The sequence below is a fragment of the Eptesicus fuscus genome, chromosome 16 (genome assembly GCF_027574615.1).
Source record: "Eptesicus fuscus isolate TK198812 chromosome 16, DD_ASM_mEF_20220401, whole genome shotgun sequence".
Classification (NCBI taxonomy): Eukaryota; Metazoa; Chordata; class Mammalia; order Chiroptera; family Vespertilionidae; genus Eptesicus; species Eptesicus fuscus.
In genome coordinates, this window is record NC_072488.1 from 59,257,461 (window position 1) to 59,283,285 (window position 25,825).

Consider the following 25,825-nt stretch of genomic DNA (forward strand, 5'->3'; position numbering starts at 1 on the left):
TCACCACCTATCGGCATGTCTCCTAGAATTCCCTGGTCAGGAATTCACCCTGTAGGATCTCACAGGCCTACAAGCACTGGCCCCCAGCACATAGGTGACCCCAAGAAGCCAAAACACCAGCTCTGTGGTCCTCGTTCCCCTGCAAAAGTGGCCCTTCCCTGCCACATTACCTCGGAGCCTGAAGGGGAGGCTGGAAGCCTGGCAGCTGGTGAGGCAGGTCGACTGCCCCTTTCGGGGACCTCAAAGGCCAGGTCTCTGCGGGCCACATCCCGGGGCTTCTTCTTCTTCTCAGCATCCTGGTCCCGAGGCTCAGCACCCACATGCCCCTCTGTGCGAGTGAGCACTCCAGTCAGAAAGTCTACAATCTCATCCTGGTGTAAAGAAAGGCCAGCATAGAGTCCTCGGCTGGAGAACGGGGACTGCCCCATAGTTCCAACTAAAACTGATTACCTTGGCTTTGGCATCTGAGGTGCCAGTCCCTCCCCATGTGCACAAAACCTGGCACAAACCCCAACCTCAGCCAGAGGCCAGAGGAACCTGAGAGGTGGTGCCCTGGGGTGATCATGCACTACCATTCCCCCTGTGAACCCATTCTTCCCTGATACTTTTTCCACATTTTAGCTCATTACTCTCCTTTCCCCTTCTTCTCCCTCTTTTCTCTTTGCTTGTGATTTAGGCTACTAGAGGCCCCAGGGGATATACCCCTTACTCTTCAGAGACAAAAGGGCTGTTACTGACAAGACTACGCCGAAAAGGCTGCAGAAAGGAAGCCTAGCTGAGAAAACGCAAAAGCAACTGTGTACCTGGATACACCTGTCCACCATGCTCTGTGTCAACCCTTCTGATTTCTTCTTTGCTTTACTTATCCTAAGAGACAAAAAGGAGGAAATGTTCACTTTCTAAATATTCCATGGCATCAAGTGGAGGTTATTTTCAAGGCCTGGGGAGGAAGACTATGTTAGTGCTTAGGCAGGTGTTGCAACCTGTCTGAACCTCAGTTTCCACATCTGCAAAACGGAGAACCATAATACCTCACTTATAGAGTTGGGGGATTGCACAAAAGAGCATAAGGAAAGTGCTGGAACTACACACTCCTATGTCCTCATGAACTTTTTACAAGACCCCCAACAAAGGCCCAAATCCTGAGAAGTTGTCAAATGACCAAGACCAAAAGGAATTCTCCCAAACCTCTCTGGGTAAGAAACCGACAAGACAGGTGCGAGCAGGCACCCGCTTTAAGCTCTCTAGTTAAAGCACACAAATGACTGAATCGCTCCGAGTGAGCATATAGAAAAAGGAGGCTCCATACATGACACATTCAATATGTTTCATGGAAATGTAACTAAAGGCCCAAAAGGGAGCTGGCCTTGTAAGGGAGTAGACATCTCAAGAACTAAAGGTGCCTTCATAAAACTCTTTCAAACTTTGGCAGTTTATCCTCCAAAATATGTAAAAGGTACTTTATACAAATTAAATGTGTTCATAGTCATCCTGAGGAAGGAACAAAATGTAAAGAAATGCCTATCCCACACAGACAGTAGGGTGGTGAAGGCCTGGGTGGGCTGGAGGGGTCAATGAGGGGAAAAAGGGGACATATGTAATATTCAACAATAAAGAACTATTAAAAAAAGAAGAAGAAATGCCTACCCCAGTAATCCCATGATGACAAAGACTATATTTACAGGGTCTCAAAGTATCTTCTCCCCACAAGATAACTACTAGTTACAAAGGGAAAATAGTAACTTTACTGTAGAGAAACCTGGCAGAGGCCCCGTAACCCGTGACCAAGGATAACATCACCAGTGATAAGACATGTCAACGTCATGTATCCTCGGAGGAGGTGCAGTGACGGTACCTTCCTTGCCTTTGGGGCATTACTGCCAAAAATACATATCTTCAACCTACTCATAAAAAAATGTCAAACACCTACACTGAGGGACAGTCTACAAAATAACTGGCCAAAAGTCTTTACAAGTGTCAAGGTCATGGAAGACAAAAACGGACTGAGCGGTATCAAATGAATCAAATTAAAGGAGACAGGGATGCCATGGCACCAACAGCAACATGTGATCCTGGATCCTGAACCAGAGACAACTGATGCAATCTAAGTCTGTAGATTAGATAACAGTATCATATTGAAGTTAATTTCTTGACTTTGATAATTATACACTGGTTATGTAAGATGTTAATATTTGAGAAATCCAGGTGAGGGGTATACAGGAATTTTTTGTACTATCTTTGCAACATTTTATAAATCTGAATTAGTTAAAAATGTAAAACCATTTTTTAAAAAAAGTTTTTAATGCCCCCTTTCAGATGTAGTCTGAACAGATTAGCCTATACAGCTAGCTACCTCACCACCTCGCAGGCCTCTCTCCAACACCACAGCATGGGTCTCTCAGCCCTGGTGGCCTACCCACCTGAGGTTATCATCAGCTCCCCCAACCACCACCAAACTGTTCTCGGCCCGAATCTTCTCCCGGAAGTCCTCCATGGCTTCAGGGTGACACTGAAGGGAATTCTGACCAATGACAAAGAGGACTGGAGTCTTCATATCCAAGAGGGGATCATCCACATCCTAAAACAAGTGCAGGGTTCACAATCAGCCAGTCCATAGTCACTGAGCACTGCCCTGGCCGGTCGGCTCAGGAAGCCAGCTGGGCCGCTGAAGTCACTGCGCACCAAACTGGGCGAGGCACGCACTCCCTACTCTCTCTCACCTGCCCAGCAATCAATGGTGCCCCACGCTTACCCCTCTGGGGCCATCCACGGTAAGCAGAGGGAACCCAAGGCAGACAACCGCAGTGACGTACTCCATCACCGACACCTAGAAATAATGGAAGTTTGTCTCAAGGTCAACTGCCTTCCTACCCAGAACTCAGAACTGGTCCAGAGCTACCAGCTAGTCCCATCTACTCCTCCCCATCCAACCCCCAGGAGTACCAGCCACGGTGGCAGCAGTAACACAGAACACAGATGTGCCATTCCACAAGCAGCCACCACCTGGAACACTGGGTCCTGGGAGGACACCAGCTGAACCACAGGATGGGAGGTTTAATATTTCCATCCTGTCAATTCCCTAGACTACAGGCCTCCTGCTCACTCCCCACCCGTCCATACTCCAGGCACTCCAATTTCTTAGAGAATTTGCTATCCTGGGACCAGGGTTATGAGGAGACAGCCTTCCCCTCTCATGGCCCAAGATGTCATATTTGACTAGATCATAGCAAGCAGCACAGATTTCACTCAGTTTATCCACTTGAGAACTGGGGCTCTGGACAGGTCAGGGACACTTATGCAAACTAATATGCATGCAAATGGTATGTAAAGTAACAAAGGAAAGGTTCTTTAATGTCTTGGAAAGGGGCAGAACATGAACACAACAGCAAATTCCAGAGCTATTAAAAATTTTGACTGCTAGCATTGTTTTGTTTTAGGTGGAAGAACAGTGCTTGTGTTTGCTGGCGGGGGCGGGGGGGGGGGAGCCTGGAGAGGAATTTGTTTCACAGAAACATGCTGAAATAAATATGAATGAAATATTTGGGATTTTCTTCAAAATATTGACAGAGAAAACAGATGGTGCAAAAGCCTTGTTGTGAGTTGATCACTGGTAAAGCTGGGTGAGGGCCCAAGGGGTTTACTTTTACGTTTAAAATGTAATTATGTAGGTCCAGCATCCAGCACTGTGCCTGGAACATAAAAGGGGACTCGGGCGGTGGCTGGTGGCAACGGCGGCAGCAGTATTCTACCCCGGGACAACCTCCAAGTAAGGTGGGAATTACTCACATGACAGGCCACCAGAGCTCCTGTATTCCAGCCAATCAAGATGATGGGTTTGTGGGGAAAATGGCTGTGAATCTTTGTGGAAAGAGAAAGACGACAAGACAGTTACACAGGAGGCTAACGATGGGAGCAGAAGCCCGGAGACTGGGTGTGCCTCAGTGAACTCAGGCAGGGGCAGTCTCACCTCCAGCACTTTGCTTCTCACTGCCCCAATCATATGCTCAAGACACTGCAGAACTCCTACCCCACTTCCATTGTTCAGCAGATGGGTGGCTACAGGGATGACCTAACGAAAGGAAGTGGCAGTCATGCCAGCAAAGGTTAAGTTTCAAGTCTTTGCTCAAATCCGCTTAACCTACCCTAGAATCCATCAACCCTGGATAAGCACCATTCGAATTCCAAATGAAAAGAGTTGGGAAGCTCCATATCTAAGTTCATTCATTTTGGCCCCCTGCTGCATTTTGTCTGCTCAATCCTCCAAGACTATATTCCCACCCAGGACAGAGTCCCTCTTGTCCCCACACATACCTTGCCTAAGCAGGAGAGTTGAGACTGCCAGAAGCGGTGGCGGCGTGAGGTGGGAAACACGGAACTGGAGGGCCCGGAGGAGGCAATGAGAATGAGTGGAGAGCCAGGGAGCTTGCTCTATGGAAAAAACGCCACCAGAGAACCAAGGCATGAGAGGGTTCCTCCACGAAATCCCAGGTGTCCCCACACCTTCTTATCCCAACCAATGCTGATCTGCTTTTGAAACAGTTAAGCATTATACACAACTAGTTATCAATGAAAAAAGTTAAACATCCCACTTACTATCCTCTTGCCAAAGTTCTGAGACCAGATTCTAAAAATTCCATGGGCCACAGGTAAGTCCTGAGCTGCCCGACTTACTGGTTTGTTATGAGAAAGCACTCCCACAGCAGGGTCCCAGGGCCTCTTCAGCAGGAGGGACAAGGCCTCAGCTCCTGCAGCCCCAGTCTTCGTGTTGGATGATACAAGCATCCGGTCAATCAAGGTAGGGATCTAGAAGCAAGGAAGAACAAAGGTGCTCCACCGGGAAGCAGGAGACCTGCCCCCAGCAGCAATCAGGCAGAGCACAGAGCCCCACTATGAGCCAGACAGACCTTAACTATGCCCCTTGAACTTACCTCAGGAGCAAAGATACAATTACATGGATGGCCTCCCACCATTAAAGGTAAGTGGGTACAATCCTTTGGAAAGACACCTGGTGATATGCATCAGGAAACTTAAATGTATTCCTACCTCTTCCCCAAAGGAGTCTGTTTCTGAGAACCTTTCCTAACAAAATATATGAGATACACGTGTGTGCGTACTCCCACGTGATTCCACAAAAGACAAATTCACTCTCAATAATACCCAAAAAAGCAGAAACAATATAAATGCATACGTAAGAGAGGAGTTAAGCAAATTATCTACATAATTCGATATCATGAGTTAATATTAAATGTTTTTAAAAATTTGTAGTAACATAAGGAAATCATTTTGCTAAAATGTTAAAGATAAAACAGAAAATGTGAAAACTATCTCTATTCAGAAAAAGACGTTACTATACCAAAATGTTAACAGTAATCTTTATGGAGTAATGGCCAACAGACACATGAAAATATACTCAATATCTCTTATCACCAGAGAAATGCAAATCAAAACTACAATGAGATATCACCTCACACCTGTCAGAATGGCTATCATCAATAAATCAACATACAAGTGGTGGCAAGAATGTGGAGAAAGGGGAACCCTTGTACACTGTTGGGGAACTGTAAATTGGTGTAGCCACTATGGAAAACAGTATAGAACTATCACATGATCCAGAAATTCCACTTCTGGGTATTTATTCAAAAAAATCCAAAACACTCATTCAAAAAGATATATGCACCCCTATGTTCACTGCAGCATTATTTACAACTAGAGGCCCAGTGCACAGATTTGTGCACCAGTGGGGTCCCTCGGCCTGGCCTGCGGGGATTGGTCAAAAACAGCTCTCTGACATCCCCTGAGGGGTCCTGGATTACAAGAGGGCACAGGCCAGGCCAAGGGACCCACTGGTGCATAAATCCGTGCACTGGGTCTCTAGTACGCATATAAAATCTTTGATTAATCTCATCCCTCCCTCCCCCTTCCCCTTTCCCTCTGAGATTCATCAGTCTGTTCCATGTTTCCATGCCTGTGGTTTCTGCTCCTACATTGAGCGTCTACCCCCTGGTGGTCAGTGCGTGTCATAGCTACCGGCTAGTTGGCCAGTTGTTTAGGCTTTTATATATTTAGATAACCAAGATATGGAAGCAACCTGAGTGTCCATCAATAAACAAATGGATAGCCCTACCCAGTTTGGCTCAGTGGATAGAGCATTGGCCTGCGGACCGAAGGGTCCTAGGTTTGATTCCGATCAAGGGCATGTTCCTCAGTTGCAGGCTTCTCCCTGGCTTGGGCCCTGGTCGGGGCTCGAGCAGGAGGCAATCAATCGATGTGTTTCTCTCACATCACTATTTCTCTCTGTCTTTCCCTCTCTTTGCCACTCTCTCTAAAAATCAATGGAAAAATATCCGTGGGTGAGGATTAAAAAAATAGACAAATGGATAAAGATGTGGTATGTATATACAATAAAATATTACTAAACCACAAAAAGAATGAAATCTTGCTATTTACAAAACATGGATGGGCCTGAGTAAAAGAAGTTATTCAGAGAAAGACTAACATGATTTCACTTATATGTGGAATCTAAAAAACAGAATGAATAAAATCAAAACAAACTCATATACAGAGAACAAATTTATGATCCCAGAAAGGTGGAGGATTGGGGGATGGGTGAAAAAGAGGAAGAGATTAATAAGTACAAATTGCCAATCATAAAAACAGTAGTAGGGATGTAAAGTACAGCATAGGGAGCAGAGTCAAAAATATCGTAATGACTATGTACGGAGTCAAATGGGTAGTGCTAGACTTTTCCGGGTGATTCTTTGAAAGATATATAAATGTCTAATCTCTATGTTGTACACCTGAAACAATCATAATTTTAAAAATATAAAAATAAATAAAAAAGGATGTGAAGAGCTTATTTTAGGCACAGATGGCCCCAAGTCAAAGATTCAAGTACGGAATAAGGACTCAAGGATAGTAACAAAGGCTAGGACCAAACTGAAAAAAATCTTCACCCCCAAAATGGCCCTTCCTTCCTTCCTTCCTTCCTTCCTTCCTTCCTTCCTTCCTTCCTTCCTTCCTTCCTTTTTCTTTCCTTTCCTTTCCCCCTCCCTCCCTCCCTTCTTCCCTCCCTTTAAATCCTCACTTGAGGATAGCTTTTATTGATTTTAAAGATAGGGGAAGGAAGAAAGAGAAACAAGGATGGAAGAAGAAATATTGATCAGTTGCCTCCTGTACATGCCCTCGACTGGGGATTGAACCCAAAACCTAGGTATGTGCCCTGACCAGGAATCGAACCTGCAACCTTTTTGGTGTATGGGGTGATGCTCCAACCAATTGAGCCACCTAGTCTGGGCCATGTTTTTGTAAGTTACTCTATAACTCTAAGCCACTCAACATCTTGAGGAAGAGGATCTGATCTGGTTAGACTTTAAAGCTTTCATCTGGCAGTGGAGCACAGCTTTGAAACTCACCTTCTGTCAAGACAGAATGTTTAGCCCTAACTAGTTTGGCTCAGTGGATAGAGCATCGGCCTGCGAACTGAAAGGTCCCAGGATCGATTCCGGTCAAGGGCACATGCCCGGGTTATAGGCTCGATCCCCAGTGGGGGACTTGCAGGAGGTAGCCGATCCATGATTCTCTCTCATCATGAATGTTTCTCTCTCTCTCTCTCTCTCCCCCTCTTCCTTCCTCTCTGAAATCAATAAATATATATATTTTAAAAAAAAAGACAATGTTTAGAAACCATAATCAACAACCGCCTTCTCTGCTGGAACTGGGTTGACCAAGCTCCCCCGGTCCTTCCACCACTGCATCTTTTTCAACAGGCAATGAAGAGGCTAGGTCTAGCCCTGATTGGTTTGGCTCAGTGGATAGAGCGTCGGCCTGCGTACTGAGGGGTCCCAGGTTTGATTCCGGTCAAGGGCATGTACCTTGGTTGTGGGCACATTCCCAGTGGGGGGGGGGGGGGGGGTGCAGGAGGCAGCTGATCGATGTTTCTCTCTCATCGATGTTTCTAACTCTCTATCCCTCCCTCTCCCTTCCTCTCTGTAAAAAATTAATAAAATATATTTTTTTAAAAAAAGAGGCTGGGTCTATATCCTCTCTGTTCCCTTCACAAGGGATCTGATGGTGGCATAGTTACCCTAAGAGCAAGATAACATTCACTTACATTTTCATTCAGCAGGTAACATTAAAAGTTTTGGGAAGCAGGCAAAATATTTATTGTGAATCTGACAGTCATGGGAAAGCAGGAGTCTGATGGAACCACTGCTGAGAGCACAGCCTGGAGTGGACAGCACCTCAAACCGGGCTGATGGGTACTAGCATGTCCTCTGCCCTTCCTGCTAACCTGCACAGTGACCTGGCTGCAACTGTGCACACCTGTGGGGTCTCCCCAAAGTCTAACGCTCATAAAACCTGAACACCACCCCGTTCACTTGGGAATGTTCAGATGGTAACTTAAATAAGGAAGCAACGCAAACTTCCTTACAAGGGGAATTACACTGCAGTCACACTGCCACACAGAGGACGGCAGAGTCACTGGAAAACGGGACTTGGCACTACCAGCACTCATCTGAGAGCACAGGTACCAGTGCTGCACTCTTACATGGGTAGAGACTGTGGAGAACATTGAAAATGCTTGAAATACTCTCAGGCTGCCATTCTCTGCCGGGTCTTATCATGGGCCCACCCGCCACCCACCATTCACCTCCTGGGCCCAGGATTCTACTTGCGGAGCAGCAGCAAAGGAGACGTCTGGGGCTACCTTTTCATTTGTCTCTTTCTCCACTAGAAAATAGGTTCTATCAGAGTAGGGGGTATTTCTGCTTTGCCCACCCCAATGCCTGACACATTATAGGCACAAAATAAATTATTTGTTGAATAAATAAACTAATATCAAATTTCCTACCATGAATATCATTATTGTATCTAGTCCTGAATTTTATTTCTGTACTAAATCAGTCTACTTTTGTTTTCAAACAAACTCAGCATCCTTCTACTGAAAAACAGGCAGGAAACAATGAGTCTGAAAATTTGGGGGTAGGGCTGGGGAAGCTGCTGGCCAGGCAAATTATACCAACAAAATGGGCAGCTTCTCACAAAGGAGAAGAAAGAAAAACTTAAGGCAAAAAAAAAAAAGTCAAGAACTGAATTAACCAAGTTGTCTAGGGCCATTTTGTATCAGAGCAAAATGCTCTATAAATTTCAAGAGCCTATAAACTTATACAACCGTTAACAGTTGTTGTGGGCTTACTTGGCCAAATTTTGTGCCAAGCATTTTATCTGGCTCAACTAATTTAATTTTCACAAAAAAACTAGATAGGTATTATTACTAGCCATGTATTAGAGATGAGGAAAGTGAGACACATCCGAGATTACACAGTTGACTAGTGATTGAGATGAGATGAGCCAGGCTATCTGCCCCAAAACCCATAATCTACCACACTGAACACAGCCCAGGCAGTAACTGAAATCACAACAAACTGGAATCATGAAAACAAACCAGTTTAACTTTGTGCAATACTGTCTCAGTGAGAAAGCAGAAAAATATAGATGTTTTATAGAGAATTATTAAAATCAAAGTGTTGCTACTGAAGGCTCACCCGATGAGGAGAGACTGAGGCATGAATCTCCCTCCCTGCTCTGGACACCTCCCCCTCCCCCATCCCTGCACTCTTAAGTTCACAGGTCTGCTTCTGGCCCCTTCTCAACACCCCTGCCTGGTAAACCCTTCATCTTCTGCATGATAATTCAATTCTCCTCTCACCTCACCTCAGAGGTGACTCAAACCACAAGCTGCAAGGCTGGAGAGGCTACAAGTGTATTCTGGTTTCCAAGCCCACACCTCATCCTGGAGCCAGCAGGGCTGAAGACGTTTACACCAGACAAAAATGTGAAGTGATACCATGTCTCCTATTTTAATAGCAAACCTGCCATTCAGTCATGCCCTCCTGGCTGACCAAGCAATGACCTTGCTAAGCCCCACTTCCTGAACCCACAGCAGAGGCTGGCTACCCCAGCACAAGACAGATACCAATCACAGCCTTACCTTCCCTTTTAGTGTCTGCAAGGCATCCAGGTAGGCCGCCAGCATGGGCAGACTCAAAGTCTCCACCAGGGTGGTATGCAGCCACTGGATCAGCTTGGTGTCCCAGCTTACACTTGCCAGAGCCTGCCGCACTCTCCTTGCACACTTGTCCACCGCAACTCGACGTAGCACTGGCTCATTGCAAGCCTGAAAGATGGACATGGAGCGATAAAACATGAGGTCCACCTTGTCAGCAATGGGGTGGGGGGCACACACCGTGGGCAGCTTTCTGGAGTCTCACCCCTTCGTTGGCCAAGCGGGCAAGCCGGTCAGACTGCAGCGCTTTGAGGATCTTGTTGAATAGCTTGTTCTGGGCCATTGTCCAGCCCGTTCTGTAGGGAAAACTCCGAGGAATTAAAGTCAAGCCCTGGGAGCACTCCTCATACATGTACACTGCACAAGGATTATGACATGTCTTTTGTTCCCACTGTGGAACAGCATACCTTGAAGTAGCTTAGTCTAAGACCATGGAGCTAAAGCACAAGACCGAGATTCTGGTCCCAGTCCTGCCAACAAGCCACCTCAGCATACACTTGTATTGATATATACACTACAAGTCAAAATCAGTCACAATGAAGTCTTTCTAGTGCCAGCCAAGCTAATTATTTACCTAGTGGCTAAAATAATCCATGAGTAAATAAAAGCATGGCTCCATTGCACAAACATATTTGAATTTCACAAGGCTAATCTTTCACACAAAGAGGAAGACAAGATGAGCAAGCATTTTAGTGTACTAGAACCTCAAACTACACTAACAGGCCTATTTAAATTAGCTTCAGGAACAGAAATATAACAAGTGAAGTGGCTATTCTCCCACTTCTCTCCCTTTTTCACCATGAATTTTTTTTTATTTCCGTAATCACTCAGTTAACAAATTTAGTTCTGAATGCCTGTTCCATGTGAGTTAACACTGTGTCATCTCAGCACAGACACAGGCACACTTCTACCCTGCTGTGGATGGCGGGATGTGCCCCCCTCCAACTCAGCTGGCACACTTAGAAACCCTGCAATTAGAAACCCATCCTACTGCCCTGTACCCACTTGTTATACCCTGCACAGTGAAATGGAGCTTATTAAAGTCCCCCTCCATCCCACTCATGTCAATCTTTATTACTCTGAGACCCCAACTCTGGTCAATAATCTTCCTAAAGACATTGAGAGAAAGGTAATAGAAGATACCCAATATTTGTTTACCAAATCTCCCAGCTATAAATTAAACTGGTGGTAAGATTACCTTAAAAAAATGTTTTAAAGTAGGTCCCAGATTCAAAAGAGAACCTGGAATGAAACCAAGGTAGCAGTTCAAACCAGTGGGGATAAAGGAAGCAGGGCTGAAACAAGCAGTAACCACCTGGAAAAAGAAATGCTGCCCGGTTGGTGTGGTTCATAATTGAGAGTCCACCTACGAACCAGGAGGTCACAGTTAGATTCCTGGTCAGGGCACATGCCGGAGTGGTAGATTTGATCCCCAGTAAGGGGCATGCAGGAGGCAGCTGATTGATGATTCTCCCTCATCATTGATGTTTCTATCTATCTCTCCTTCTCCCTTCCTCTCTGAAATAAATAAAAATACATTTTTTAAAAAGGCACCCGGGCCGAAACCGGTTTGGCTCAGTGGATAGAGCATTGGCCTGTGGACTCAAGGGTCCCAGGTTCGATTCCGGTCAAGGGCATGTACCTTGGTTGCGGGCACATCCCCAGTAGGGGGTGTGCAAGAGGCAGCTGATCGATGTTTCTCTCTCATCGATGTTTCTAATTCTCTATCCCTCTCTCTTCCTCTCTGTAAAAAATCAATAATATATATATATATATATATATATGTATATATATATATATATATATATACATATATATATATATATATAAAAATAAAATAAAAAGGCACCCGGGACTCGTACAAAAATAAATTTCAAGTGGAATAAAAAGTTAAATATAAAAAAATAAAGTTACCAAAGTACTAGAAGAAATAGTGATATCTATCTATCAATCATCTATCTTAAAATACGTAAGGCCTTAAGTATGACCTAAAACCTAAAAGCTACAAAAGGGAGAAAGAGAAATATAACTACGTAAGTATTTCAAACTTCTGTAAAGGAGAAAAGTGACGTATCATAAACAAAGTCAAAACACCTGCTATTTCATTAAAGTAGAAAAAGCCACTAGAAAATTAAGAAAAAGACAACATACTCAAAACAATGGATAAAGAACATGAAAAGGCAGTTCACAAAAAAGTATAGTCAACCCTGTTCAAAATCAAATATGCAAATCCTATCTAATAAAAGAGTAATATGTAAATTGACCATCACTCCAACACAAAGATGGCTGCCCCCATGTGGACACAAGATGGCTGCCACAAGATGGCCGGCAGGGAGGGCTGTTGGGGCAATCAGGCCTGCAGGGGAGGGCATTTGGGGGGGCACCAGGCCTGCAGGGGAGGGCAGTTTGGGGGCACCAGGCCTGCAAGGGAGGGCATTTGGGGGCAACCAGGCCTGCAGGGGAGGGTAGTTGGGGGTAACCAGGCCAGCAGGGGAGAGCAGTTAGGGGTGACCAGGCAGGCAGGGGAGGGCAGTTAGGGATGACCAGGCCTGCAGGGCAGGACAGTTGTGGGGGACCAGGCCTGCAAAGGAGCAGTTAGGCATCGATCAGGCTGGCAGGGGAGTGGTTAGGGGGTGATCAGGCTGGCAGGCAAAAACGGTTAGGGTCAATCAGGCAGGCAGGCAGGCAGGCGAGCGGTTAGGAGCCAGCAGTCCCGGATTGTGAATCCCGGTGGGATCAGGCCTAAACGGGCAGTCAGACATCCATCAAGGGGTCCCAGATTGGAGAGGGTGCAGGCTGGGCTGAGTGACCGCCCCCCACCTCACCCCGTGCACGAATTTCATGCACCGGGCCTCTAGTTAAAATAATAAAATATTATTTTTCAGCTATCAAATGGGTAAAAATTAACAAGTTTAATACTACTCTGTGTTGTGGGAGTGTAAGAAGATAGGTGTCTCCTTACTTCGCTGATGGAAATATAAGTTAGTACAACCTTTGGAAAGTAATTTTGGAAAGAAATCAATCAAAAAATCTAAGTCAGCCCTGACCGGTTTGGTTCAGTGAATAGAGTGTCAGCCTGCGGACTGAAGGGTCCCAGGTTCGATTCCAGTTAAGGGCATGTACCTTGGTTGCAGGCACATTCCCAGTAGGGGGTGTGCAGGAGGCAGCTGATTGATGTTTCTCTCTCATCGATGTTTCTAACTCTCTATCCTTCTCCCTTCCTCTTTGTAAAAAAAAATCAATAAAATATATTAAAAAAACAAAACAAAAATCAGATCATGTCACTCTGCTCAAAGCCCTTTGGTGGCCACATAGCAACCTATTAAAAGCCAAAGTCATTGCCATAGGCTGTATGGACCCTACTCCCTGCCTCCCAAGTCCCAAATCTCTGAATATCAAACTACAACAAAACCCGACTGGATTCTGATGAAGTAGCAGGAATAAGCCACATCATCATACATGACTGCCCCTGACTTCTGTGGCTTCACCACACTGCCCTCCCAAACCCAATTCTGCATGCTCCCACATCACAGCTGGGCCCCAGTTGTCCATTCCCTCCCTGGAACAATGGCTCTCTTTCTACCTCCTTCATGTCATTGCTCAGATGTCAACCTCCACTGTTGCTTTCCTGACTAATCCCTACTTATAAAACCGCCAATACCGATTCCCTATCCTCCTTCCAGCCATATCATCATCTCACATTCTATCCGTTTTGTTTATTTCTTTAGTCCATCTCCCTCTGCTGAATGTAGAGGCCAAGATGGCAGGGACTTTTTTTGCTAGATCCCCAGCACATAAAACAGTATCTGACCCATAGCAGGGACTTGACATCTGCTAAATACATGGATAAATTGTGTGTATAGACATTCTACACCCTGATAACAGCTGAGCACAAAATCAAACCTTTATACTCCTCACCACACTAAGCCCCTGGCAACTGAGCAGCAGAAGACACTGAAACATGAGTTAGGTGAAACTAACTTGAGCCTTTCACCATACCAGGGTGGTCAAACAATTCCAAACACTTCTTACTTTACAGCAGACCAGCATCCTTCCCATCACAACCCACCATGAAGGTACCTTATTTTCTATAGATCACCTCTTTAAGAATACCAATAACATGGCCAAGTCACCATGAAGGGGGAGGACAAATTGTCCTTTGTAATTCACTTTGTACAACTATCTCACTGTCCTTGGAAAGAGTAAATACCCTCTACAAAGGAGGAAAATATGGTTCAACTTCTTTTCCTTCTGCAAAATAAAATCTCACCTATGTTTTACAACTGACCAGTTACACAGTCCAGGAGAACACTAACTCAGAGCCGCAACTCTAACCAGCTCTGCAGTGTAGAGCAAGATGTGTGCATCAGTTTCCTTGACTGTAAAATAAACATGGATCTCTAAGGTTCCTCTCGCAATAAAAACTCAGATGAGCTATGATTACAGATGGAAGCAAAAGTTGAAGGAAAGCAGCTCAAGTCCATGATCACAGAATTCTTCAAAAGCTTTCCTTACTCCAATAAATCCCTTCTCAACCTCCAAACCTCCCCACTTTGTAACACTCTTGTGGGGACCAGAAGCAGTCTTGGGTTCCTGAGAATTGTCCTTTTTCTTATTTTCCACTAGTTCTCTTGGTTTATTTCTGCTACTTCATCAGGATCCAGTCAGGTTTGGTTGTAGTTTTATATCAGAGATTTTAGACGTGGGAGGAGGGGAGTGGAAGCTTCAATTTAAGTGTTGGGACTCAGCACACCCTGAATCCAGGAAGGCTTATGGGAACGGCTGGTTCACATTATTAGCAGTATCTCTCTCATGTACAGTGAGTCTCGAGTGGGCTCGGGGATCTGGTGGCAGGGGGAGGAGACAGGATGTTCACAAGCAGTTTGAAAAACTCTCTGGAGATACGTGGATCTATTTCCATATTAACACACCTCTTTGTTTTTACTGGCTGGTTTTGTCCTACTGGTGGGCATTTAGGTTGTGTCCTTTTAACTGCTCTTATGGACAGGTGCAGTGCCCACCCCTCCTTTCCCCCAACACACACATCTATCTCCAACTTTATATGGCTGTGTGAGTATCTCTGAAGGATAAATTTCTTGAGATGGAAATGAAAGACCAAAGGCTATAAAATTTTCAAATTTCTAGTTCTGTGAAAATACGTGTAAAGAACTTGCAACATCATGGAAGCATTATTAAACTTCAGCCTTATCCCCAGCAATACTGTTCATTTATAGGTTAGACAACAACAGTTTCTTCAGGTTCAACAATCTCTTAAGCTTTCTCAAAGTCTACTGATCATGTTGCAAGGACAGTGAATGAGGCATAATTTATAAGGCACCAGTAACATTTCCAAAATTATCCTGTTATTATATAACAGGATGCTTTCTCTATTTGTTTGTTTTACTCTATATTTATTCTGAAACCCAAAATGATGACAGCAAGGAAAATGATGTGAACAAAATGGGAAGGGGGTGAGAAAGCTATTTAGAAGTTACTCCTACATTGAAGTTACATCAATGACAGCTACAATTAAATTTAAAAACCACAATGTTGGGAGTCTAAAATCCCTGAAAAAGTTCTTAGGATTATTGCTGGATATACAAAAAGTGACTCCAAGAACTGAAATATGTTCTCTATATTTTGTCAACTTTGTGGAAGGCTGGAAAATTTAGTGGGCAGGAAAAAAAAGATCTAACCTAAGATTAAGATAAAGAGCATGCAAAAGATATAATTAAGGAAAAATTTAAAAACAGGAGACAGAATTTTAAATACAAGTTTAAACAGTCAAATAGCTGATGGGAACTACAGTGAGTCAACCAGTCCCTCCACCTAAACCTATTCCATTTTCACAAGTGCAGAAACGCCTACTCTCCATTTCTTAGATGAGATCAGATAATCTCATGGTCCCCATGCTCTGATCCTGAATGACGTGACCTCTGGATCATCTTATCCAAAGCAGCCAAAAAGTCACATTGGTCCTAGACCAATTTTCAAAGGTAATTATTCTTTCTCTGATACTTATTTTTCAAGGGAGATGAATTCAATATTAAAATGTCTACAGGACTTTTTATTTTAAACCAGAAGTCAAACAGAGAGACAAAGAACATCCAGAGAGACAGAATGTCACACTTACTTTTTCAGATGATAAAATTTTTTTCTTAAACACCAGGAGAAAGGAAGAAAAGAATGAAGGGGAAGGAGAGAGGGAAAATAAACAACACAAAGATCTTGGACTCAAAATTTCAAACATTGATTAGAGCAAATTTAGAAAAGGAGAATGGTTTTCTTTTGGCTGAATTAAGAGAAGTTTTGATTTCTAAGATAAGACAACCTGCTTTAGGACACTAGACTCTTTTACTGAAGTATTGGAAATGTCCTAAAATCCATTTGAGCAATGCTGAGACATATCATGTATCGAGTATTTTATTGAATGTCTTTTAAAAGCTGTGCATCTAATTAAACTCGACATTTAAGAAACATTTTTTGGGGAAAAAGCTGGTCCAACTTCTTCAGGACATTACTACCCCAACAAAATGTAAATCGTTTTCAAAGTTCTTCAAGTCACACAACTTTGGCATGCAGACACAGGAGGTCAGCAAACTTTTCCTATAATGGACTGGATAGTACATATTTGCTTTTGTGAGCCATATGGTCTGTCACAACTATTCAATTCTGCAGTCGTAATGCAAAAGCAGCCATGAACAATACCTAAAAGTGGGCATGACTGGGGTCCAATAAAGCTGCTTATGGACACTGACATTTGAATAGCATGTGTCTTTTTAAAAATATATTTTTTTTAATTGATTTTAGAAAGGAAGGGAAAGGGAGAGAGAGACAGAAACATCAATGATGAGAGACAATCATTGATTGGCTGCCTCCTGCACGCCCCCTACTGGGGATCGAGCCTGCAACCCAGGCATGTGCCCTTGACAGGAATCAAACCTGGGACCCTTCAGTCCGCAGGCTGGCACTCTATCCTGAGGCAAACCAGCTTAGGCTCATGTGTCTTCTTTTGATTTTTTTTAACCACTTAAAAATGTGAAAACTATTCTTAGTTCAAGAGCTGTGTAACAACAATCACTGGGCTCTAGGTGGTTCCTGGGCACTGGCTTGCTCACCCTCATCTAGACAATTTAATCAGTCAGAGAAGATTTTTAAACTGTTTCACAAAATATCAGGCATTACTACAGCAGAAAGCCAGAGTCAGTTGGGGAGCTTCAATTTCTATACACAGAAAGTTATCTGAAGGCAGTTACTACTGAAATAATTCAAGAGGGGAACCTGGGGCACTAACAAAGAAAATTAAGTTTCTGACACCACTGAAAGATCTCTGAGGAAAAATAAATTTCTGGTCCTATAGACCATGAATTTTTGATATGGGAAACTATAATTTTACATTATTTTATACAAGAAGAAAAGAATCAGCAATTTAACAATCAAGTCAAGGGAAAGAGTGGCAACAAGTTGATTATAATCAGAATAGAGGGACCTAACTGCAAGCTCCAAACAGGTTACAGATCCAGAGTTCGGGAACAAGGTCAGAGTTCGGGAACAAGGTCAGAGTTCGGTGACCTCTGCAAGTGAAGCAAGTATCATCAAATAATAAAATTAGCTATGTGCAAAAGTGACCTACCTGAAGAGATGGTTTGTAAGCCTGTTGCTAATGAGAAGGACGCCTCCAAAATTTCATCAGACACTAAAAAAACAAATAATCTGAGATAAACTGAGCGCTAATTAACCATATCAATCTATGGTAATGTCATAACAGAAGGATGGAGGTCCCCATGGAGAAAGACAAGCCAAAGATAAGAATCTGTCAGTGTTTTTCTGCAGGGCAGGTGAAGGTGTGCCCTGGCCTAATCGGGAGCCCTTCTTGCCTTGAGGAAAGATGGGTGCATCCAGCTACCTTGTTGAAAGAGGAAGCCTCCAGGGCAGACTCTGTACTTGCCATCCACTCTGGAATAGAAGGGCTTCCCAGACTCTCCCACTGGGAATCGATGCTCTGGCCAGGCCACTCCAGTGTCTCATCTGCCTTATAGATATAGCTGTCCTTGTAAATTAAGAAACCAGTATTCATATGTGTTACTAAGTGTCTGATGATTTTGGTAAGTATAAAAAGTCCCCCCAAATCTCTCAATCATGTCCATGGTGAATTGATAAAAAAACTTCATGCAGTTCTCCCATGCAGTTTCTGAAACTGCACACAGAGGACACCACAGAGGGATACCTAACCATGAGGGGTCGCCTTGTTCAGCTACTGACTGCCCTTAAGAAGCAGGTAGAATAGTTGAGAACACTGGGCTCTGGAGATGTACTGTCTGCTCTGAATAAATTCCTGCTCCATCACTTCCTAACTAAGATTTTTTAACCATCCTGAGCTCAGTTTCTCCATCCTGTAAAATAGAGACGAAGAAGGGCTATACCTTGAAGAGTTGCTGTGAGGAGTAAGAGATCATGGGCATGAAGCGCTTGGCACAATGCCTGGCACCCAGAAAGCACTTGACAAATGATAGGTGTTTTGTTTTGTTTTTTGTTACTACCACTGTCACTATTTTTTATTATTAACTGTAACAACAATGATAACCATTTTGCTGAATTCACTGACTCTGGGAATATTCCAGCAGTTGATCTTCACTCACAGCAGAGTTTTCCTCTGTATCTGAAGCTTTGGAGAGCATTTTCCCCTTCTTAGGGCACAACGTTCATTCCAATTCAAGATCCTAAACAACTTATTCACAAGCTCTTCAAAGTGCAGAGCTGCTCCTCCTTTAAGAGCTCCCTCCTTGATCACAGGGCACACCTGCTCAACCTCATTCCCGACTTCAGACCAGACTCATAAATCATTACAATTGCCTCAAACTTCCTATCCTTTTTCCTACAGTGTCCTTTTTCTCTTCCATGATTATAAAATAAGATCTCTCCAACATTATGGCAAGGGTACCAGCTACCAACTCCTGTGTAAGCATTTTAATATTCCCTTACATATGGCAGATAGACAGAGAGCCACCAGGGAAATGCAAATTAAAACCACACTGGCTGTCACTTCACAACCTCTAGAACAGTCATAGTAAAAAAACCAGATAATAAATGTTGGCAAAGATGTAGAGAAATTAGAACTCTCTTACACTGCTGGTGGGAATGTGAAATTGTGTAGTCCCTTTGAAAATCAGTTTAGAAAGCCCCCAAAACTTAAATATGAAGTTATCATATGACCCAGCCATTCCACTTCTAGGTAAATATTCAAGAGAACTGAAAACATAGGGCCACACAAAAGCAAGTACATGAATATTCAAAGCAGCATATTCATAACAGCCAGAAAGTGTTAGCAACCCAAATATCCACCAACAGATGAATGGATAAACAAAACGTGGTACAATGAAATATCAGTTGGCTATAAAAAGGAATGAAGTACTGACTCATGCTACAATACACTTGAACCTGAAAAACCTCCTGAGAGAAGCCAGACACAAAAGCCACATATTGTATGATTCCGTTTATATAAAATGTTCAGAATAGGCAAACTTAGACAGAAAGGAAATTAGTGGTTGCCAGAGATTGAAGGGGTTGGGAGGAAATGGGAAGTGACTTTAATGGATATGAAGTTTCTTTTTGGGGTGCTGAAAATGTTCATCAAATTGATTGTGGTGATGAATATACTAAAATGTACACATTAAATAGGTGAGTTATATGGTATGTAAATTTTATCTTCATAAGGTTGTTATGCAATAAGCAAAAGATAAATATTTGCCAAAAGAACAATGACAAATGACCTGGAGAGGAGTGTGGAGTCCCTGGGTCAGTAGGAACCATGGTAGTAAGATGGGCAATTCATGAAAATGGACTGAAGTATTCCCTCAAAATCACAGACTGCAAATATGTATTTAACAGCCACTCAAATCAAACATCTGTTAGCTTTTCATGTGATTCCAAAACATTTTCATGACCTAGCTACAGACCTTATAAGATAGTATCTTACAAATATACATTTATTTAATGTTTTGGGGGGTTGTTTTTTTGGAGTCTGGGAAACTCTCATATCAAATCTTATACTACATAAGCTACAGAGTTAGTTATAACTATCAAATTTAATTCATTTATTTATTTGATAAACATTTATCATATGCCTACTATGTGCCAGGCAGTGTCCTAGGTGTCAGGGATGCAAAGACGGCTGGGATGCAAACCCTCCTCTCAAGGAGCTCACTGCACACAGTGAGCTGAGACTTACAAAGCAGAGTTAGAAGAACATGTGTGTGGCTGCAAATGAAATAAGTGCCTAATAAATGTGTTTCAATGCAGATGACGGTACAAAACATTTACAGGGCAGTGAGCATCAACCCTGTAGTGACCAGTCTTCCTGCAGAGTAGCCTACCTGTTGACATGCTCCTCCCAGTCCTCTGGTGGGGGAGGGGCGTCTGCATCAGTCCTGGCGAAGATGACATGCCTTTCACACTCGTTCATCACGCTGCGTGCCTTCTGATTGTCGTAGAGTGGCATGGGGGTTGATGTGACTGTCTCCACATCTATTGGGACGTCTGACTCGCTGTAAACAGGTGAGAAGATTGGACCAGGCCACATGTACTGTATACAACACAGATGTTTAACAATCATCTGGTTGCCAAAAATGTCTCTTTAATATAATCAGCTTTAAAATATGCACAAGCACATTATATCCACAAGAAAATTATGGTTCAAAGTCATCTTTCCCACACTTGTCAAGTCTCTGCCCTCTGACACACTCTGATGTGCTAGGGGACATTAAATCGTTTTTAAATGACTATATGCAAAAAATAACGAATAGTTATTTTTTAAAAAAGACAAACATATTCCATAAGCAAATAGTTGAATGCCCATATGTGCTTTCCAATACAACAACTATAGGCCACATGAAACTATTTAAAGTAAGAAAAATTACACAGCATTAAAAATTCAGTTTCTCAGTCAGACTAACCACATTTCAAGTGTGCAACAGACATATGTGACTGGTGGCTACCATATCAGATGCACAGGTATTGAGCATTTCTATCACTGCAGAAAGTTCTGTTGGACAGTACTGATCTGAGTTTTAACTATTCATACAAACTTCCCCTTCACTAGCAAGTCAACTGGTAGTAACTATATGCTGTAAAAGCCCATGATGGTCTAAGATCACTTGGAATGTAGACACCTCAGCGATTTAACTCACTGTGAAAAGGGCCTAGAACAGAAACTAATAGAAATGGACATCTAAAGAATCTTTCATATTTTATTTTTTATATTTATATATATATATATATTAAGATACTCTTTTCAGTTTTCTTGTACTTTATTAAAGTGTCCTCTTTTTTTTCTTTTTATTGATTTCAGAGAGGAAGGGAGAGGAAGAGAGAGACAGAAACATCAATGATGAAAATCATTGATCGGCTGCCTCCTGCAAGCCCCACACCAGGGATGGAACCCACAACCCAGGCATGTGCCCTGACCAGGAATCAAACCGTGACCTCCTGGTTCATAAGTCAATACTAAACCACTCAGCCACGCAGGCCGGACTGAAGAACCTTTCATATTTTAAAATGTTAATGAAATCCTAGTACCATAAGGGTCCTTCACTGCACCAACTGTCACCCTAAATACTATGCCAATCAAACTGGCCTATGATTGTCTACCAAACATCACTTTAACTTTCTGACGTCCATGATTTTACTGCATCCATTCCCAATGGCTGGGATAATTACACCATTCTGAAATGAAGAGAAATCATGTGCAGCTAGATTGGGTGGTGAGTGAAAGAGCTGATTATCTTCTCTGGACCAGGCAATTAGACCTGTGTGCCTCATAAAGAACTCTTGATTTCATCATTTCAACATATCCTCCCTGAGCTTTCCCCAACTCAGGGCACCACCCAGCTGCTCAAGCCAGAAATCTAAAAGTCATCCTAATATCACCTTAGGCCTTAACCCTGGTCCCTTTCCAATGCAGCACAGCAGGTCCTGTTGACTCTACCTACAAAATAAATCTCAAAGCCATCCATTTTTCTCCATCTGTACTATTGCTGCCCCTATCCAAGTTATCATGACCTCTGGCCCCCTCTATTGCAATGGCCTCCTAGCAAAAATTCAACAAAAATTCAAAGTGACCTTTTAAAAATATAAATCCAACTTCTCCCCTAGCTCCCACTTACATCCCCATTGCAACTATACTCCAGACACAATAGCCTAAAATGAGTTCACAGAACATGCCAAACTCTCACTTTCAAGGGCTATATATATGGAGACGGTTTATAAGAGGAAATAATTTTCTAAGGATTGAAATAGCCAAGTCCACAGAGCCTCACTTTTAAAAAATACAAGATACAAACACAGGAGTTTCAATGTTAGCAAGAAGCTATTACATAACTAGAAAACAGGAAAAAATTTCAAGTTCTACATAAAGGAGCTCCTGAGTTATGCCCCAAGCCAGAGGCATCAAGATTATGCTGAATAATTCCCTAAAGTCAGAGATCCTGTGCTCTGTACAACAAAAAAAGCCAACACAATGCTGCCATCCTTAGGAAATGAAACAAAAACCACTATTCTGTATGTGTTTAAAACACATATCATAGTAACTCTAGCTCATTAAGGCTCAATGGGGGATCTAAGGAAGCAAAATATAAGATCTCTACTCCCCAACAAACCTAAAACCTGTGCTAGAGGAAAGATGAGACATTAGATCAGATTAAAACAAACAAACAAAGCCCTGGCTGCCGGGCAGCTCAGGTGGTTACAGCATTGTCCTAACATGCCAAGGTTGCTGGTTTGGTCAGGGGCACACAAAAATCAACCAATGAATGCAATAAGAGGAATCAATGTTTCTCTCTCCCTCCCCTCCCCCCAAAATCAATAAATAAAATTAAAAAGAAACAAAAGCTCCTCCCCAAAACAATTTATAAGATTACTAAGGGTGTGATTTGGTCATCAAAATATATCAACAAATCTTAAAATATAATTAGAACACCTTAAAGCTCCAAAGAATTGCTAAATAGGTTTATTTAAGCCAAATGTAACTATATCATCTATTACATACTAAATTTATGAAAAAAATTTCTGCCCTAGCTGGACTGGCTCAGTGGATAGAGCATTGGCCTTCGGACTGATAGGTCCTGGGTTCGATTCTGGTCAGGGGAACATCCCCAGTAGGGGGCATGCAGGAGACAACTGATCAATAATTCTCTCTCATCACTGATATTCCTATCTCTCTCCCTTTCCCTTCCTCTCTGAAATAAATAAAAATATATTTTTAAAAATTCCTTATCCTGTAATTAGTCTGGCTGAAAATACAACCAGACCTAAGAAAGGTTTAGATCACCCATGGGTGACAGTTCTGAAACAGCTATGGGAGAAAGCAAGGTCTTGGGAATATACTCCTACCAAACTTCTTGGGTGAAACCAGGAAAAGTTTATTGTTGCCAGTGTTTGGGCAAGCCAGCACACTGGACTAAAGGAATGAGTCTAATCCTGTGTGGCAGTTTCTAAGTCAACTACCCTTCAGTCAGTCTTATTCTTCATCAGTTAAATAATCCTCTTCCATTTCCTCTTTCCATACGTCCTATCACCTAAATGGAATAGGCTGTTTACTTTCTTTGGAACATCCTGCTTTCCTGTCAGATGTCTTGAATGCTGATGTCCATTCAGGCCTGATATCCTCGAACTGCTTACCAGAGATGCCCGAATTAAACATCCGAACCCCCACAATCCCCACAGTAAAGTCCTCTTTAATCCATCTGACCACGGCCCAGGGAGGGCAACCGCAGCCCTTAGGAGAGGAGCCCCAACTCACATGGTACTTTCATGCTGCCTCCGGGGAGTAACAAAGAGCATGCGGGTGGGCCGGGCACTACTGGCATCTGGGTGGGCACTCCAGGGCTTGGCATAGCTATGATCCAGAAAAACCAGATCCAGCTCCCGTTCGTGCACTGAAAGCTGGAAGAGCAGTGAGGTGCCCATGCGCCGCGCTGAAGACTGGAAGTCCCTCTCCACACCGCGGTGGGCCATGTCAGTGGAGGGGCAGCCGGTCAGCGAGCAGCTGTCCGCATGCTGGCCACCTGCAGCGGAAAGGGTGTCAATTCAAATATCCTAAACCTCTCCCAACCAGGAACATCTCACATGCTCCCGACTTTTGTGACCTTCTATCATGCACATTTGAGACGTCATTGCACTGCGCACCCTCACCGCCACCGGGAGGGTCCTGAGGTCCCACTCCGCCCTCAGAAAGCTCGGGCACCGCGAGTGCTCCACGCAGGCTCCGTTCGCTGGAGGCCGGAGGCGGCACGGGCGCAAAGCTCCCTCCGACAGACGCTGACTTGCTTGGCCGGCGCCTCCCTTTCTTAAGAGCCAGAAGGGCTGGAGCCAACAACGCCAATCACAAGTGTTAATCTTCCCGAGCGGAGTTAGGGTCTTACCGCTCCTCACCGTCCCCTACGCTTCAAGGCGCCACTACAGCGGGCAGCACGGGCCTCAGGAGGCCTCTGAAGTCTGCTCTATGTTCAGTAAAAGTTTTGCAACAACTTCCTAATACTCCGGAGTTTTTAAACGAACAAATGAGGGCTCCTTCGCGAAGCCCGTAACGAAACGCCACCCCAGGAGGAACTCGTCCATACCCGGGTGGGCGGTCCCCGCAAACCGCCCGGGACTGCGGCCGTCCCTGGGGTCTCGCCACGGCACCTCCAAAACACCCCGTGCAGTAGGCGGGGCTTATCGTTCTCACTTCACGGATGAAGACGCCGGTTCGGAGGGGATGGAGCGACTAGGCCAAGGTCACCGAGAGTTCGCGACCAGGAGGCGCCGCCTCGCACCCGCCCGGCCCAGTGGCCCAACACGACCGGCCGCCCCGGCTCGGGATCCAGCCCCGGGTCCCCGAATGCCGGGGAGCCCCGAGGCTCTCGCTGGGCCCCCGCCTGCCCAGCCCCTGGCCGCGACCCCCAAGGCCCGCCACCCCAGCGGTCCTACCTCCCTCACCCGCAATCCGCGGGCCGCGCGCTAGGCCCGGGCGGCTCTCAGGGCGCGTGCGCGTTACCGCCCCCAAGCTCGGCTCTCCGGGCTCCAAGCAAAACGCGGAAACGGATTATAGCCTGAGAGGGAGGACCGGGGAGCGGGAAAACCCGGAGTGGATGACTGCGCCACAAAGGCGGGAAGCGGAGAGCCTGCAATGCGCGGATCTCTGAGGCAGGTAACCACCCAGTCCTGGATCCGCCTCCAGCGTTTTCAGTGGGAGCGGAGGACCGAGGAGGACGCTGGCTCTTGCAGCAGCAATCCTGCTGCCCGCACCCCAAGTCCCTTCACCCCATACCTCTGCCAGAGCAGGCCCCCTGAATGTGCTCGTCAGGAATTTTACTCTTTTTTTTCCCCACTTTTTTTTATTTAGGTATTATATGTGTACATATCTTACCATTTCCCCCACCACCCCACACCCATACATGCCCTTACCCCCCAGAGTTTTGTGTCCATTGGTTATGCTTATATGCATGCATACAAGTCCTTCGGTTGATCTTATCTCCCCCACCTCTCCCTAACCTTCCCCCTGTAATTTGACAGTCTGTTTGATGCTTTACTGTCTCTGTATCTATATTTTTGTTCATCAGTTTATAATGTTCTTTATTATCCATAAATGAGTGAGATCATGTGGTAGTTTTCTTTCATTGACTGGCTTGTTTCACTTAGCATAATGTCCTCCAATTCCATCCAGGTTGCTGCAAATGATGAGAAGAAACAACCATGCCTTGCCGGTGTGGCTAAGTGGTTGAG

General features: G+C 44.2%; 1 protein-coding gene across 2 annotated transcripts in view; it reads right to left on the reverse strand.

The window, feature by feature from the left end:
- Positions 1–25,065, reverse strand: part of KANSL3 (KAT8 regulatory NSL complex subunit 3) — a 41,238-nt gene extending 16,173 nt beyond the window's left edge. For both annotated transcript variants that reach the window (XM_054727843.1, XM_054727842.1), the window contains exons 1-13: positions 25,031–25,065; positions 23,862–24,126; positions 20,440–20,610; positions 10,272–10,362; positions 9,992–10,177; positions 4,672–4,803; positions 4,312–4,428; positions 3,968–4,069; positions 3,787–3,858; positions 2,753–2,827; positions 2,421–2,578; positions 804–867; positions 171–371 (exon numbers count right to left, since the gene is read on the reverse strand). In XM_054727843.1, coding sequence (XP_054583818.1) covers positions 171–371; positions 804–867; positions 2,421–2,578; positions 2,753–2,827; positions 3,787–3,858; positions 3,968–4,069; positions 4,312–4,428; positions 4,672–4,803; positions 9,992–10,177; positions 10,272–10,362; positions 20,440–20,610; positions 23,862–24,076 — 1,584 coding nt within the window. In that variant the 5' untranslated portion in view covers positions 24,077–24,126; positions 25,031–25,065. The remainder of the gene's footprint in view (positions 1–170; positions 372–803; positions 868–2,420; positions 2,579–2,752; positions 2,828–3,786; positions 3,859–3,967; positions 4,070–4,311; positions 4,429–4,671; positions 4,804–9,991; positions 10,178–10,271; positions 10,363–20,439; positions 20,611–23,861; positions 24,127–25,030) is intronic.
- Positions 25,066–25,825: the final 760 nt, after the last annotated feature.